We start from the raw sequence: 16276 nt of genomic DNA, 5'->3' as shown, positions 1-16276 counted from the left end.
GCAATTGAGTGAATTTATGCTAACCAGTTATTGTAAAATACTTTAAAATGCTCCGTTTCATGGCCTTAGTTCGTGCTGTGGCAAAAACCCGAGAGAAACCAGGAAATGGAACTACGGACGTCGGATGCTTCGATTTGACTCAATCGAGGTGAAAAAAAGTTAAAATCGTTCATGTTTCCCAAACTGACCCAAAAGGCAGGTGGATACTCCCGGAGCCTGCGGAGCGCGCGACAGGGAGGCGTAAGCCCTGTGAGTGAGACGAGCCCGCACGCACCATGAGGTCTGGACCACAGAAAGCGACCTAGACTGTGAGACACATCAACCCGACTCCCTCCAACCGCCGCTCCTCAACTTGCCCGTTCCAAACCCATCCCAGCGTCCCCCGCGGCGGCGCGTTTCATCACTTCCGGCCGCGGGGCGCACGTGGGCGGAAGTGTAGGTGCCAGCGACTGCTGCTCCTGCAGGTCTCTCTGGTTACACAGGTTGCTGGCCGGCAGGTTGCTGGCCGGGCCGCTGCCTCGGCTTTGCCGCCGTTATGGGAGTCCCGGCGTTCTTCCGCTGGCTCAGCCGCAAGTACCCGTCCATCATTGTTAACTGCGTGGAAGAGAAGGTGAGGAGGCGCCGGGGCCATCGCCGTGCTGGAACCCAGGCCCGGCGTGCGTAGGCCTCGGCTCTCGTCCCGACGCCTGGCCCTGAGGAGCCGCACAGGAACTCCAACCGCACCGCCAGCCCGCTGGTGGATGAGGCTGAGGCGGGTGAAAGCTGCAGGGGCCGACCCTCCGGGCCCCCGCTTCCCGGCACCCTCACGCCCCGCCCACGCTTTGTCTCCGCCGGGCTGCGCATCTATAGTCCTGCTGGAGGCTCCGAGGCCCTAGCAGCCGTCCTTGGCGGAGTCTGCGGGGATGGCTGGTTAGGGATATGTGGATGATTTTATCCACCTTGTAAAACAGTACTTGGAGGCGAGCTTTTTTCTTACTTATTGTCCGAGCGAGACCTTTTTGTTGGTGTTGTCAAATCTTGATCAAAAAGCATCTGGATTGGAAAGGGTTACGAACAGGAGAGGTCTGATAAGTGCCCTCTTCTTTGGGTCCGGACTCCTGGACAGTTTGTTGACATTTTCAGGATGCACTCAAACAAGACCCTTTTTGTTAGTTTGTTAAAATATAGGAAGACTTTTGGCCGTTCTTGAGTTTTGTCGTTTCTATGATTCTGAATTTGATGGTGAACTCTTAGAATTTCTGGGTTGGGAAAGTTGGGGTCACACCTATTCCCTCCTCTCTGCGGTTTTTGATGTCAATATTTTCCTGTTGCTATGAGGTTTTCTTTTATTCAGTTGGCAAAGTTTTTTTGGGGGGGCGGGGATAGAACTGGGGACCTTGAGCTTTCGAGGCAGGCGGCGGCACCACTGAGCTAAATCCCTGGCCCGCTAGTTCTTAATTTTTAGTTTCTTAGGTATGAATGACATTACCAATATTTCTCGTGTTTCTCTCATAGAAGTTGCTAAGCCCAATACTTGTTTGCTTTGTTTGTAAAACTTCTTTTAAAAATGAAACTAGTGCTAAGCAAATAAAAATCAATAGTTCATTGGTCTACCCTTTCCCAAACTGTTTTTTCTTTCCAGACACAGCTACTTTTTTGTTTTTTACTTTATTTTCCGTTACCGGAGATCGAACTCATCAGAACCTTGTGCTTGCCAGGCAGGCGCGGCGCTATATCCCCGGCCACTTTTGAGTATTTTGGTTCTATCTCTATGTTTATACTTGATTTATCAGTTTTAGTTCTGATTCTCTATATAGTAGGAGAATAGTCTCTTATTCAGTCCTCTCCTCATTCTAAGGCAGTAATCACCTTTTTTTGTTTCCTCTATTGGTTAATTTGGTAACTTCAATTACAGTGTAGTTGTTTTGTTTTAGAATGACAAATTAATTATAATACTATGGAAATGCTACAAGAGAATAATCAAAATTCTTAGTGCAGGGGAGGAGCAATTAGAAGTTTAAATTTTAATGCCATGTGCTTTATTAACTTTTTCTGTTTTTACTTTTTGTGATATATTTAAGAAGTTTTTGCCAAAGCCAGGTTTACTTAGCTCTTAGGTTTTCTTAGAGAAGTTGTATAGTCTTAGTTCATCTTACAGTTCCTGTGTTTCATCTTTCAATATGGTGAATTTCATTAATTTGTAAATGTTAAGGCTTAAAAAATGTTAAGCCTACCTTTCATTCCTTTGCAATATATACCTCATTTGGTTATGTTGTATTGTTTTTATATATTCTTGGGTATATAAATGGAACTCTCAGGCACTACTCATGTCGTTTAAGTTTTCCTGAGAAGTTCTACGTTCACAAAAGATATGTCTGTAGCATTCTTGTAAACTCTTTGTGTAATTTTGATACTAGAATGATATTGGCCTCTAGTGGATTTACAAGGCATGCAGCGGAACCACTGAGCCAAGTCCCTGGCCCATTCTAGTGGAATTGCAATGTATGCCCTTTTAAATTTTCTGGAAGAGTTTGTGTAGAATTGATATTGTTTCTTCTTTAAATATTTAGAATTCACCACTGAAGGCATCTGGACCTGGAATTTTATGGAAAGGTTTTTAAATACAAATTCAATTTCTTCAGTAGCTGTTCAACTATTCACATTATTCATTGCTCTTTGGATGAGCTTTTGTAATTTTTATCTTTTGAGGATTTTTGTGTTTCATCTAAGTAGTTGGATTTGACATAATGTTGTATTTAGTATTTACTTATACTTTCACTAAAATCTGTAATGACACCATCTCTCCTTCTTCATACTGGTAATTTTGTCTTTTGTTTCATTATCTGCCTGGTCTAAACTTTTGACCTGTTGCTTTCATTGATTTCTCTTTGTTGTTTTCCTGTTTTCGACTTTTTTGATTTCTGCTATTGTTTTTATTACCTCTTTATTATGCTCATCTTAGGTTTAGCTGCTTTGCAAGCCCAGGTCATTAATTTGAGACATTTCTTCTCTGATATAGGTGTTGAGTGCTACAAATTGTGTTCTGGGTATAGTTTAAACTATTACATCTAGTTTAAACTATGAGGTCTATTGAGAGAAATTAAGTTCTAAATAAATTGAACACATGCTAAGTGCCTGGAATAGAAGATCTGACATTAAGATGGCAATACTGCCCAAACTGACTCAAATTCAACACAATCCTATCAGAATCTCAGCTGTTGTCTTTGTAGAAACTGGCAAGCTGTTTTTAAATTTCAAATAGAAATATAAGTGAACTGGAATAGCCAATACAATCCTGAAGAAAAAAAGTAAGAGGATTCATATATCTTGATTTCAAAATTTATTGCAAAATATTGTTTGTATGTTTGTGTTTATATACCTAAGAGTGGAGCTGCTGGGTTATATGGTGGCTCCATGTTTAAACATTTGAAGAACTTCTAGACTATTTTCCAGAGTGGTCACCCCATTTTACATTCCCATCAGCAATGCATAAAAGTTCCAATTTTTCCACATTCTTGATGTGCAGCAGTTACCAACTTTGTGAGTCTGGTGAAACAGAACACACTAAATAAGTTGAATGAAGCGCATGTATACTTACAGACAGGCAGTAAGGGCTAACATGTCTAGGACTCATTTGGGGCCGGTCTCCCAAGGATCAGGGAAATAGCTCAGGCCAAGTGGAGTCCTTACTGCATGTACCCCACATGCATTGCAGCTGAGGTTCCTGAGGGGCAGCCCATGCTGAGTTAGGCACCTCATTGTGCTAAAGCTTTGAATGATACTGCTTTTTGGGGAGAGAGGAACAAAGTCTGGGCTGTCCCTGCCATTTCTTCACTAACATAAAGATGCTGTATTCCCTGGGAGAGACAGGAACAAAGCCTGGACAGTTTCAGGTAGCTTTTCCTTCTTTCAGGGTATTTCATTCCCAATACATTCTATGGTTATTTTTGAGAACTGTGAGCAAGAAAGGGAGGAGTGAGTGAGAACTGTGTTGGTCTGAGGTCACCCAGATAACTGTCTTTCTTGTCCTTGCTCAGACTCCTGTCTGTACTATTAATTCCTAGTTAGTGTGTGAAATAGATATCCTACTGTGGTTTTGAATTACACGTGCTTATTGTCCGTTTGTGTGTGTGTGTGTGTGTGTGTGTGTGTGTGTGTGTTTTAAGAATTAAATGTTTAGATTTTAGGTTTTTTGCCCCTTTGCAAATAAGGTTGTCCTTTCATTGGTTGTGTCAATCTGTGGGAGACTGAAGCCAGAGGATTTTATGAGCCTAAGAGTTCAGGAGTTCTAAACTAGTCTGGACAGCAAAGCCCTGTCTCAAAAGAGGGGAGCGAAGGAGAAAATGTGTATATGTATGTATGCATTCTGGATATGAGTCATATTAGATACATATTTTTTTTTCCTTTTTTGTGGGTTATTTCCACTTTCTTGATGGTATACTTTGAAGAATAAAAGTTTTAAATTTTGATAAGGTCCAGTTTATTTTTCTTGTTTATGTTTTTTGTGGCATATCTAATTTCTGTGTTTTCATCTAAGAGCTTTACAGTGTCAACTCTTAAATTAGGTTCATGATGTTTCACATATGGTGTGAGGTAGGGGTCCAACTTTATGCTTTTGTGTGTGGCTAGTTGTCCCACACCATTTGACTACTCTTTTCCCCAATGAATGGACTTGATACTGTTGTAGAAATCATTTGACTATTAAGTATATTAATTTCTGAATTCTTAAATTCTATTCCATAGTTATTTACATTTGACCTAGTGCCAGTATCACTGTCTTGATTACTATCAATCATTTTGCAATAACTTTAGAAATCAAGATATATGCATCCTCTTACTTTTTTTTTCCTTCAAGGTTGTATTGGCTATTCCATTCCCTTGTATTTCTATTTGAAATTTAAAAACAGCTTGTGAGTTTCTACAAAGACAGCAGCTGAGATTCTTACAGGATTGTATTGAATTTATGAATCAGTTTGGGCAGTATTGCCATCTTAATATCAGATCTTCTATTCCAGGCATTTAGCATGTGTTCCATTTATTTAGAACTCACTTAGTTTCTCTCAGTAGTGTTTTAGTTTCTAGAACATGGGTTATACATTTCTTGTTAATGTGTTCCGTTTTGGTGGGATACTATTGTGTTGTTTTTGTTTTGTTTTGAGACAGGGTCTCTCTGTGTAGTTGAGACTGACCTGGAACTCACTATGTAGTCCAGGCTGGTGTCGAACTCACAGTGATCCTCCTACCTCAGCCTCCCAAGTACTGGGATTAAAGGCGTAAGCCACTATGCCTGGCTAGAACTTCCAATATAATCATAATAAAAGAGGCCAGAACAGATGTTGTCTTATTTTTTATCTTAAAGGGGGAAAAGCTAGGCTTTTATCATTAAGTGTAACATTAACTGGGGCTTTTGTTGTAGATTCCCCTCCCTGAGGTTTGCTGAGAGTTTTTGTTGTTCTTGTTAACTTGCGAAAGTGTTTTAGATTTTTCAAATCTTTTAAAATAATTATTAAGGATCATGTCATTTTTGTTTATATTCTGTTAAGGTGATATTTTGCATTAAGTTTTGAAAAGATCCCACTTGGTCATGGTGTATGATTCCTTTTATATTTGCTTCTGTTTTGTCAAGGATTTTAGCACTGTGTTCAATAGATAATGGCCTATTTCCTTATTTTTTTATTTTTACCTTTTTTGTAGTGCTGGAGGATCAAATCCAGGGCCTTAGGCATGCTATGGAAGCACTCTACCACTGAGCTGTACACACAGTTCTTTGTGTGTGTGGGGGTGTTGTGTGTAGTATCAGAGTAATACTATATTGGCCTTATAAAATGAGTTGGGAAGTGCCGCAAGAGTTCGTGAAGACTTGGTATGAATTGCTCTTTGGTGCACCATAGAATTTACTGAGGCCACCTAGCCTGGCCTTCTCTTTTTGGTTAGTTTTTAAATTAGTAACTTGTTTTTTTTCATTTATTGGTTTATTCTGCTTATTTCTTCTTTAATCATTTTTGGTAGTTTATGTCTTTTTAGTAATTTGTCCACTCCATCTAAGTTGTCTAATTTGTTGATGTGTGCTTGTTTATTGTATTTCTTTATAATTCTTCACAGTGTTGCTCCTTAAGGAGGTGTGGTTTGGGGTAGCTCTGTAGTTTACCTGGATGACTGGGAGAACCAGCTGGTTTCCTCCTCTTCTTTTCCTGATCACACCCGCAATTAAATTCCAGCAATTGGACCTGTTGCTTTGTTACTTTCAGCCATTCACTGGAGCATAAATTCCACTGTAAACCTGTCCAGTTAGATTGTGACTATTCTTGAGGAATTGGTTTATGTGGTCAGCAGTTAGTATCCAAATCCTGGAGGACTCCAGCTGTGTCCTTCCCCAGCTGTCTTCTCCAGGTTAGCTGGCCTGTATAATAGGTTGTATCATCAGTACAGCCATGAATCTTCCAGTTGTTGCTTTTCTCTATAACTTTCACTGTTCTTGAGAGCACCTTTGGTTTTAACTTTGCCATGATCCTTTATAAATAAAGTCATTTCCACTATTTTCATAGATTTTTTTAAAAATTAGATTACTGTTTGCCAAAAGCTTCAAATGTTTTTGTTTTTAAAAGAATTTTCTCTGGTTTCACTGGGAAGCAAGTGCGTGGACTCTTGTCATATTGCAAGTTGATCTTTCTGATATTATTCAGTCTGAAAAGCAAGGATCACTTTCACAGGTTTCATGTTTTGTGTCTTCAACAATATGTGCCGCGGTCCTTGGCACACATCATGTTATACTTAGTGAAAGAGCAGTCCGTGTAGAATAGTGGTAAAGGTACCACTTTAAGGCCAAACTACACGGTTCAAGTCTTGGCCTCAGAACCTAGTGGGAGGTGACTTTTGAAAAGCTGCTTAACCCTGCAAGCATTTGAAAACTGAATACACTCCAGACCTCACAGAGTGGCTTTGAGGAAAGAGTGAAATAAGCCCTGAGGAAAGGACCTTAGTTAGAATCATGTTTGTGACATTCTCAGTGTCCATAAATATCTGCGGTAATTATTAATCCTTGTTCACTAAAACATTGTTTAAAGATGAAGATCTAACACACAACTTGAAGAAACATTAATTGTTTACAAGGTTTTTAATACTATATTGGGCAGAAACATCAAAATTTATAACCTGAGGCTGAGGATGCAGCTCTGTAGTAGAGCTGCTACCTAGAATTCAGGAGGCCCAGTGTACTGTCCCTTGAGCAACCAGACAAGACTTTACACATACATACAGAGTTACAGTTTAATTTTAAAGCCTCAAATGCCCTAATTGGTCATTTTCATTAGGCCTTTGGCCATTTTCCCCCAAAATAACACCCAAACTTTGTATTTTCTATGGCTTCCAGCTGCTTCAAGGGAAATCTAATAGTTTGGCATCTGACTTCCATTAGCTGAAGCCTTAGACATGAGTCCTGACTTTTCTTATGTTGCCATTAAATCCTGTAGGTTTAAACAAGAATGTGTCTGCTTAGCTGTTGCTGACAATAGTAGTTTTGCCCTTCTTATCCCTGTGCAGGCCTGGAGCCTCCTCTGTTTGCCCACCTTGGCAGCATCTCTAACGTGATATACACTATGCCCACCGGTTCCCTCGTCTTTCAAGTGTCTCGTCATTTCTCAGCCATGGAAGTTTCTGCTTCTGGTTTTCCACTGTAGTTATGCAGTTATTTTTGTCTGGTCTTGGGGTAGAACAGGAAGACTACAGTGTTTGCTCAGTCTGCTGGGGAACCCAACAGATAATGAGAAGTTATTATATGAAATAAATTGCTTTTAGGGTTCAGCGTGAATCTTACTTTAGCTGCCCTTTAATTAAGGATTTCACTTCAGCTCAACAGAAAAAACACTGATATTGGACAAGGATTTTGAGGAAGGAATTCCTTTGTTTAACATCAAACTCTCTTGAACAAAGGAACTAAATTTGCATAATTGTTGAAATGTCTACCTACTCTTGGGGGGTATGTGTTCAGTTTTCTTAGTTGGAATTTCTGGACTTCTTTTCTCAGTCAGAAACCTCTTCTGCCACTTTTGTCATATTGTATTTTTTTCTAGATAGTGGAGTTAGAAATTCTGCAGCTACACTCAGTACTCAGTGTTCATTATGCCTAGTGCTATGCCATGAAGGAGGGCAGAGGTTAATTTGCAGTCACTCATTTTTCCGAATTAATTATATTTAACACATCCACATCTATGTGTTTCCATATTGTTTGTGGCTGCGTTCATTCTACGCAGGTGGATTGAATTTGCAACTAAGATTATGTAGCCAAGTAGAAAATATTTACCCTTGACTTCGGGAGGCATAAAGAATGAATCTTCGTTTTTCTGAGTGTGGTGGCTGGTTGGCATAAAGAAGATATGAAAGTGTGGACTGTGTGGTATACAGATTAGATGGAGAGACAGAGAGCCTCTTGCCTAAATAGTAAATAGAATTTGGTTTTGCTTGGAGTACCTTCTTCCATAGACCCCCCCCCCAAGAATGGTCTGCTTTCCTTGCCACTTACCAACTCATTACTTTTGATAAGGCCCTTGGCTTGGTTTGCAACATGTATATACAGAACACTGTCTAATAGCTTCCACACTGTTCCATCCTGAAATCCCTTTTCATATATTTTCCCTCCAATTATAAAATGAACAGAAGCCCAGTCCCTTGTCCTTCCTCCATCTCAGATGACTGCTCTCCCAAAGGTATTATTTATCATCTCTTGCTTTTCTCTGTCCTTTGCTATACTGCATATTTTTCTCTGAGCAGCATCCACATTGTCTGTTCTGTGGCTGTCTATAGGTGCTCCCTATGTGTTCCTCTGCCATTGTGGCCTTTTGACTCAGCAGTGACCATCCAGCTGTCATTCATTGAATCTCGTGGTGTCTGGCTACCCACTGTTTAGACATACAGTTTATTAATCATTTTCTTCTCAATGGGCTCCCTGCCCCCAATTAAGTCACCTTTGATTTTTATTCTTTAAAAAAAAATTATTGAGATATAATTTATATACAGTATCGTGAAATTCATTAAATATACAACTCAATAGGTTTTTCTGTATTTATGAAGTTGTACAGTCATGCTATCTAATTTTAGAACACTTTCACACCTCCCCAAAGCATCATTGTACCCACGGGCAGTTACTTCTCAAGTCCCGCTCCCTCCCCCTACCTCAGCCTCAGGTAGCCATCAATCTACCCTTGTCTCTATAGATTTATTTGTTCCAGACTTTTCTGTAAATGAGATTTTTCAGAGTGTGATCTTCTGTGACTGACTTCTTTCACTTAGCATAATGTTTTGAGATTTATCCACGATGCAGCATATACATGATGGGCTTTTAAATTGTTTGCAGTTTTGTTGTTGTTGCTTTGTAGTGTTTGGGGAGCCATTATTTTTAAAGTGAATTTTAATAACAATGAAAATTGGATCTCATGTTCTTAATCTTGTTGAGGCACTGGAAGAAAAACACAAAAGTAATATCACTTATAAAAATATGATTTGCCTCAGAAGTGAGTATATTCCCTACCTTACAGTGTAGTTGTTTTAGAATGACAAATTAATTATAAAACTATGGAAATGCTACAAGAGAATAATCAAAATTCTTAGCCAATGCAGGGGAGGAGCAATTAATTTCTTGGGAGATGTGTACAAGGGTTAGGAAGTGGGTGACATTTGATCTGTTGAGACCCTGGAAAATTGATAAGATTTCAGGAATTGAATGTGGGTAGGGAACAAGGTGTTGAGGAAAGAGATGCATTATTGAAGACATTGAGATGTGATGAAAGAGCATTTCCTCGAATATTTGAGAGCTCAGTGGGCCTCCATGCTATTGTGACAGGACAGAAGACTAGGCAAGACTCATTGGTTAACACTCATCACTGTGGGAATCATTGGAAAAGTGTGTCAGGCACAGGGATTTATGCTTTAGAAAGAAAATTCAGAGTGTAAAGGGCACACTGGAGATGTTGGAATATTAGGACCTTTTAGGTAAGATATAAGAACCTGATACTCATGATAATGGGAGTGAAAAGGAACAAAGTAGTTTTTTCAGATTAAAATGACAGGACTTTGATCATTATGCATGGCAAACATGTATGAAGCCAAAAATTGGCAGGACTTATTTGATGTGGATGGTGGAATAAATGAATGGTTCCCATGATCTGTCACTTGGACAATTGAATTTGGAAATTTAATAAAAATCTCCCACATTGTCAAAATTAATGAGTTAGAATCCATTCATTCACTTTCTACAGATAAATTATGTGTCAGTTTGCTTTAAGGAAAAAGAAAAACTTGTTTTTAAATAAGTTACTTGAATTGTTTTATCTCCAGTCCAGAAATGAAACAGGTTCATATCGAACCTAGTATCTGTCATTTTTAGACCTGAACAATCAAACTATTAATTATCACTTCCTCATAGCCAAAAGAATGCAATGGTGTAAAGATTCCAGTTGATGCCAGTAAACCTAACCCAAATGATGTGGAGTTTGATAATCTGTATTTGGATATGAATGGAATCATCCACCCCTGTACTCATCCTGAAGATAAGTATGTAACCTGTTTCTGTCACTGCTATCATAAGTCACAGGGGAAGTACTATATTATACTACATTGTTTGCTTGTCATTATAGGCCAGCACCAAAAAATGAAGATGAAATGATGGTTGCAATTTTTGAATACATAGACAGACTTTTCAATATTGTAAGACCAAGGCGTCTTCTCTACATGGCAATAGATGGAGTGGTAAGTGCTAAAATAATTTGCTTAGAAGCTTTCATTTTTGTTTTTGCTGTGTTTCCAGCATCTAGAATGAAAGTCAGCTAAATAGTGAAAAATGTCAACTGTGGTGAATTTGAACAAAAGTCTCATACTTCATTTGTTCACTCAAATATTTTTAATGTTTATTTTCTGCCAGGTACTGTGAAATGCTGGAGATGTTGGCAAATACCCTTACTTTGGAAGGGTTACCACCAAAGGGAGGGAGACAGATGCATGAGTGGGTTCAGTACCTCATAGGCAGTAGACTGCACTTGCGGGGTATGGAAGGAAGAGGATGTGGGAGTTGAGAAATAGAGGTGACTTTTCTCCCATTTTTTTAAGGATGAAAAATAATTGGAGATTGATAGGCAGTGGTATGGGATGGATGGGACAAGTGTGGGGAGGAAGGGAGACCTTCCAGATTGCCAGAAGTGACAGGTAAGCATACCCTCCATGTGTGTGACCATATTGAGATTCTGGGGTAGCTGCAGTTTTGCATTGAAAGGGGAAGTAGGACAGTAGTTTGGAAGGGTTTATGTGCCAAATTCAGGAGTTTGAATTATATCTTACAAGCAATAAGTAACGTTCAAAATGGTTTAAGAGAAGACTATTTTATGGACCTATGATAATTATACCAAGTAACTTAGGTTATAAATGACCCCTAGACTATATATGAGTATAAGAAAATAAAGGTAAATTATAACCTTAAATGTGTTATGTGTAGGCAAGTAGATTTTCTCCTAGATGTAGTACTAGTAGTTAGTGGAATGTCTTTGAAAATCCAGAGTACTTTGAGTCCAGGATTAGCTTTTCTGTGCAGCTCTTTTTACCCAATGGAAAATATTAGCTGTCTGTTCACTTGCAGTTACAGTGGAGTGAAGAATAAAGGGAACAGGAACCTGTCTTGTGAGGAGCATATTCCAATTCATATTGAGCTCCATTTCATGAAGAAAATCCTTAAGTTGGTTCCATTTGCCCTTACTACATCAAGTATTATATATATCCATATATGTGTCTGTACATGTGTATGCACACATTTTTGTTAAAGTATACATTCAGATCATTGAACTTAAGTGTTTGAGAGTGCTGCATTAGATGGTCTGTCTGATCTTAAAGGAAAAGTAACTGTTTAAAGGAACGTTAGATAATTTATTATTTAGGTGTTGATAGATTATTCTAAGTTCTTCAATCCCCCTGAAACCGTAAGATTCCCAAATCCTGCTGTCCAGTTAACTTCTTTTAGGCTCATCTAGGGATTTAAATTACTTTTGGTGGACTAGGGATATAGCTCAAGAGTGCTTACATAGCAGGTGCTGCGCCCTGGGTTCCATCTCCAGCACTGGGGGAAATACATATAATTACAGTGGTATAAAAGTACTTTTGGCTGGGCCTGGAGTTGAGCTTAGTGGTGCCGCCACCTACCTCGCAAGCACAAGGTCCTGAATTTGATCCCCTGTACCAAAAAAAAAAAAAAAAAGTATTTTGGGTTGGCCAGGTGTGGTGGCAAACATGTATAGTCCCAGCACCTGGGAGGCTGAGGCCTTAAAAGGATCACTGTGAATTTGAGGCCAGCCTGGGCTACATAGGGAGATGCTGTCTCAAGACAAAAGAAACAACAACCAAAACAACAGCATTTTGGGTTAAAACATTGTTTCCACTCTAATTGCTGTGCCTTGTTGAAAAGACAGAATCTTAGCTATGAAATTTATTATAGGAAATAGAGAGTAAAAGTCAGTTCAAGTCCTGCAGTGCCAAAGGAAGTTGTTTCTATTGCTTTTATTGGACGTTGTAAAGGTGGTTTGGAGATTGTCATTCCTTTAGTGCAGGTGAAGGACAAGTGTCCCCTGACCCTGTTGCTGTGCTAATGATACCTCAGATACTGGCTAGATCTTGGAGTAAAGTGAGCTTTTCTTTCTGGGCACCTTGATGTGCTCTGGACCAGGGGACTTGGCATTGGGCTGTAGCCCTTTGAGTATGGATGAATGAACTATGCTCTCAGAGGATGCTTGTCTGTTACTCACTTGTCTGACTGAGCTCAGATTGTGGAGTTATGGTTCAAATTTAAGTTTTCAGGATCTATTGTCTGTCATGAAAGGATATTAGGCACATTACTTTCTTCCATTTTAGTGTACTAAAATGGTTGAAAATAGTGTACAGCATCTGTGAATATTTTGAATCATCTTATATGAATGTGAAATACATGTTTTCAGGCACCACGTGCTAAAATGAACCAGCAGCGATCGAGGAGGTTCAGAGCATCAAAGGAAGGAATGGAAGCAGCAATTGAGAAGCAGTCTATCAGGGAGGAGATACTGGCAAAAGGTAGAGAAGAAGCTGGTTGGAGTTGGACTTTTGACATTTTATCTTTGTCCCCAAAGACTTATATTCCTACTGGATACACAGGTAGGAGCAAAATCTCAAGGGGAAGGTCAGGGCATGGATGCCCGCATAGACCAAGAAGAGTCACAGATTGCTGGTGCGGTATAATTACACTCTAAAGTTGAAAAACATAATTCCATAGGCTTGGATCATGATGAATTTTGCTGGAAATACAATTTGCTGGAAATACAAAAGTATATAGTGACTTTAACCACAGCTGAAAACTAAGACTCTACAACCTAATTGTATTTATTCTAATTTTTTAATTTTAAGTATATTTTCTTTATTAAAGATGTTATGAATATATTTATTTCTTGAGAAACAGCTAGTCAGTGAGAGTGGAAAAAATAGTATTTTTACATCCAGTTCATCATTTTGTTTCTTAGCAAAATTGTATTAAATTCAGCATTTTAATTTCATTTTTCCATGGTATTTTCATTTTAACTTTCCTCAAAACTAAAACCCTTAAACTGTGGGGGGCGTGTGTGTGTGTGTGTGTGTGTATTTGTGTGTGTGTCTGTCTATGTGTTCTGTTGCACAAGGAACTTTGTAATTTTTATATAAACATCGTATATTTTGTTTACATTTTTTGACAATCTCGTTAAAGTTTATGTTCAATTTGAAAGGAGGAATCATACTTTCTTCTACAAAAAGGGAACACTGTGCCTTTTGTATTTGAACTTTTTGTTGTTTTATTTTAATATTAAATTACTTCACATTTTATAGGGAAAACAAAACATTGTCACTTTTCTAGGTGGCTATCTTCCTCCAGAAGAAATAAAAGAAAGATTTGACAGCAACTGTATTACACCAGTAAGTAGTCTTATACTTTGCTAGCTATTGGTAACTCTTAAATGATAGGTTAATTTATTTTCTCCTATCATTTTAGGGAACTGAGTTCATGGACAATCTTGCTAAATGCCTTCGCTATTACATTGCTGATCGTTTAAATAATGACCCTGGGTGGAAAAATTTGACAGTAAGTTACACATTTTGGTACTTCAAAAAGATTAGAGTGATCATTTGAGGCTACACTTTGGTATGACTAATATTCTGTATCCTCCCATCCCCCACCTCCCATATGATGCTATTTGACCGTCAGAGAGAAAAGAGAAGCTTCCAAGGTTATAGGAAATGGGTTGCCTTGCGTGGTTAGGATTTAGATAGCTAAATTTCTTCTCAGTGTCAATTTTGTTCTCTTACCATCACCGTGAAGCTATAAAATGGGATTCGAAATTCTTAAAATATATAAGAATGTAGTTTCAAAGTAGAAATTTCTGTTAGTAGATATCAAAATGCAGAAAGATTAAAGTTATAGGATTGCTTTTAAAAATGACTATTCTCATGTAAGTAAAACTTAAATGAACTTAATAAAACTCAGGTTTGTAAGCATGTTTTCCTTCATTTAGATATAGTAAATTATATTTAATTGCTATCTTCTACTGGCTATTTTGGGGCATATATGATTCAGTGCTATCTCCTTGGCTATTAGTGGAAATAGTAAGAACTTGTGAACTGATCAGTTTTTCTGTGGCAAAGTCTAATCTACACATTTCATTCTCTTCTGTCTCATGTAGTAAGTTAATCAATGAAACAGTTTTGGTGCTTAAGACACATGTATTATGTAGAAAATTCCCAACCAGTAATACTGTCATAATAGAGTTACTGCAGTTTATCTTAAGATAGACAGTTCTTTTGATTTCTGTGCTAATAGAAAACTGGGGATGAGCTGAAATTGTTACTTTTCTTGAAATAGGTTATTTTATCTGATGCTAGTGCTCCTGGTGAAGGAGAACATAAAATCATGGATTACATTAGAAGACAAAGAGGTAAAAGACATACATACTTGATTTACAGTGTATTCAATATAAAAAAAAGATAAACCAGGCTGTGGATGTAGCTCAGTAATAAGGCTCTTGCCTGGCATATGCCAGGCCTTGGGTTCAATCACCAGTACTACAAAAAAACAAAACAAAAAAACATTGGCTAGAAGTACTTGGTAAGATGATAATACTGCAGTGTACAATGTATTTATATAAATTTCTATATTTTTTCCACTTCAGCACAGCCTAACCATGACCCAAATACTCACCATTGTTTATGTGGGGCAGATGGTAAGTTTCTTCTTTGGGATTTATTTTTCTTGGGTAAATGTGTAGCAAGTTGGTGGACTAATGTAATGGGTTAGTCAGGGGATACCTGGAAATTCTGAAATGCCACACTTGTTTTAAATTTGAGAGAGAACTGCTATTGAGTTGCTGTTTAATCTGTGATTAGTGATCACCTGTGTTAATGTTTTTCAACCTTTTGATATAGCTATACTTACTTCTGCAGTGTATAGCTTCCCGAGTGGGTAAGCCTTAGTGTGTGTCCCTGTGTGTATATCTGGAGGACTTATTGCTAACTGAAGAGTGCTAGGGAGCTTTGGGATTCTTGGCTTTTCTGCCTGTAACTGAGGCTTTTCTTTCATTGGTGTCTTACAGTACTTCGGTTGTGGTAAGGGTCCTCTGAAGTGCTCACTATTCCATGTTTTTTCTTATTGGTAGCTGATCTCATTATGCTTGGCCTCGCTACACACGAACCCAACTTTACCATTATTAGAGAAGAGTTCAAACCAAACAAACCCAAACCTTGTGGTCTTTGTAACCAGTTTGGACATGAGGTCAAAGATTGTGAAGGTTTGCCAAGAGAAAAGAAGGGAAAGGTAAGAACTTGGAGATGTTAGCATCCTTGTTTCAAAAATAAAATTGTCATGCTAAATATACATAATAGAAATATTCAAACTGCCTCATTTTTAAAATGCTACCCTCACAGAGAGATCTTATAAGTACTTTAAAGTAAAGCTGCATTCAAAAACGTGCATACACATATTCATTCTACTTTATAATTTTCTATTGTAGCCCACATCTACATGAGGTTAAGTTCTTGAAGAAGATATTGACCACTGCATGTGCTTTATTCAGATGGTTACTGTTCTTCAAGGAACTACAAATCTTATGTATTTAACTTCTTGATATTTTTAAGTTACAGTTTTTGTGTCTTTTGGGTTCACATGAACCCATATCCTTTTAGGGGGTTTCTATTTTAAGAATAGGGTACAGGGGGAAAAAGTTTTAAAAGCAAGTAAGAAACACAGTATGCTGTATGAGTTTATATATATATA

At 38.3% G+C, this 16276-nt stretch overlaps 1 protein-coding gene across 4 annotated transcripts in view; it reads left to right on the top strand.

Annotated features, from left to right (window-relative positions):
• Xrn2 (5'-3' exoribonuclease 2) overlaps positions 1-16276 on the top strand; it is a 68390-nt gene that overhangs the window by 1119 nt on the left and 50995 nt on the right. Inside the window, exons 1-9 of one of the 4 annotated variants that reach the window (XM_010634206.3) lie at positions 405-610; positions 10397-10524; positions 10608-10719; positions 12945-13056; positions 13868-13926; positions 14003-14092; positions 14870-14942; positions 15177-15227; positions 15660-15817. In XM_010634206.3, the coding sequence (XP_010632508.1) occupies positions 536-610; positions 10397-10524; positions 10608-10719; positions 12945-13056; positions 13868-13926; positions 14003-14092; positions 14870-14942; positions 15177-15227; positions 15660-15817 (858 nt within the window). In that variant the 5' untranslated portion in view covers positions 405-535. Of the gene's footprint in view, positions 1-404; positions 611-9406; positions 9486-10396; positions 10525-10607; positions 10720-12944; positions 13057-13867; positions 13927-14002; positions 14093-14869; positions 14943-15176; positions 15228-15659; positions 15818-16276 lie in introns of those variants that run through there. The other 3 variants (XM_010634207.3, XM_033761153.1, XM_033761154.1) reach the window with 3 other exon arrangements.

Source organism: Fukomys damarensis, unplaced genomic scaffold (assembly GCF_012274545.1).
Source record: "Fukomys damarensis isolate Sample0158 unplaced genomic scaffold, DMR_v1.0_HiC HiC_scaffold_7, whole genome shotgun sequence".
Classification (NCBI taxonomy): domain Eukaryota; kingdom Metazoa; phylum Chordata; class Mammalia; order Rodentia; family Bathyergidae; genus Fukomys; species Fukomys damarensis.
This window is presented reverse-complemented; position numbering and strand designations above follow the sequence as displayed.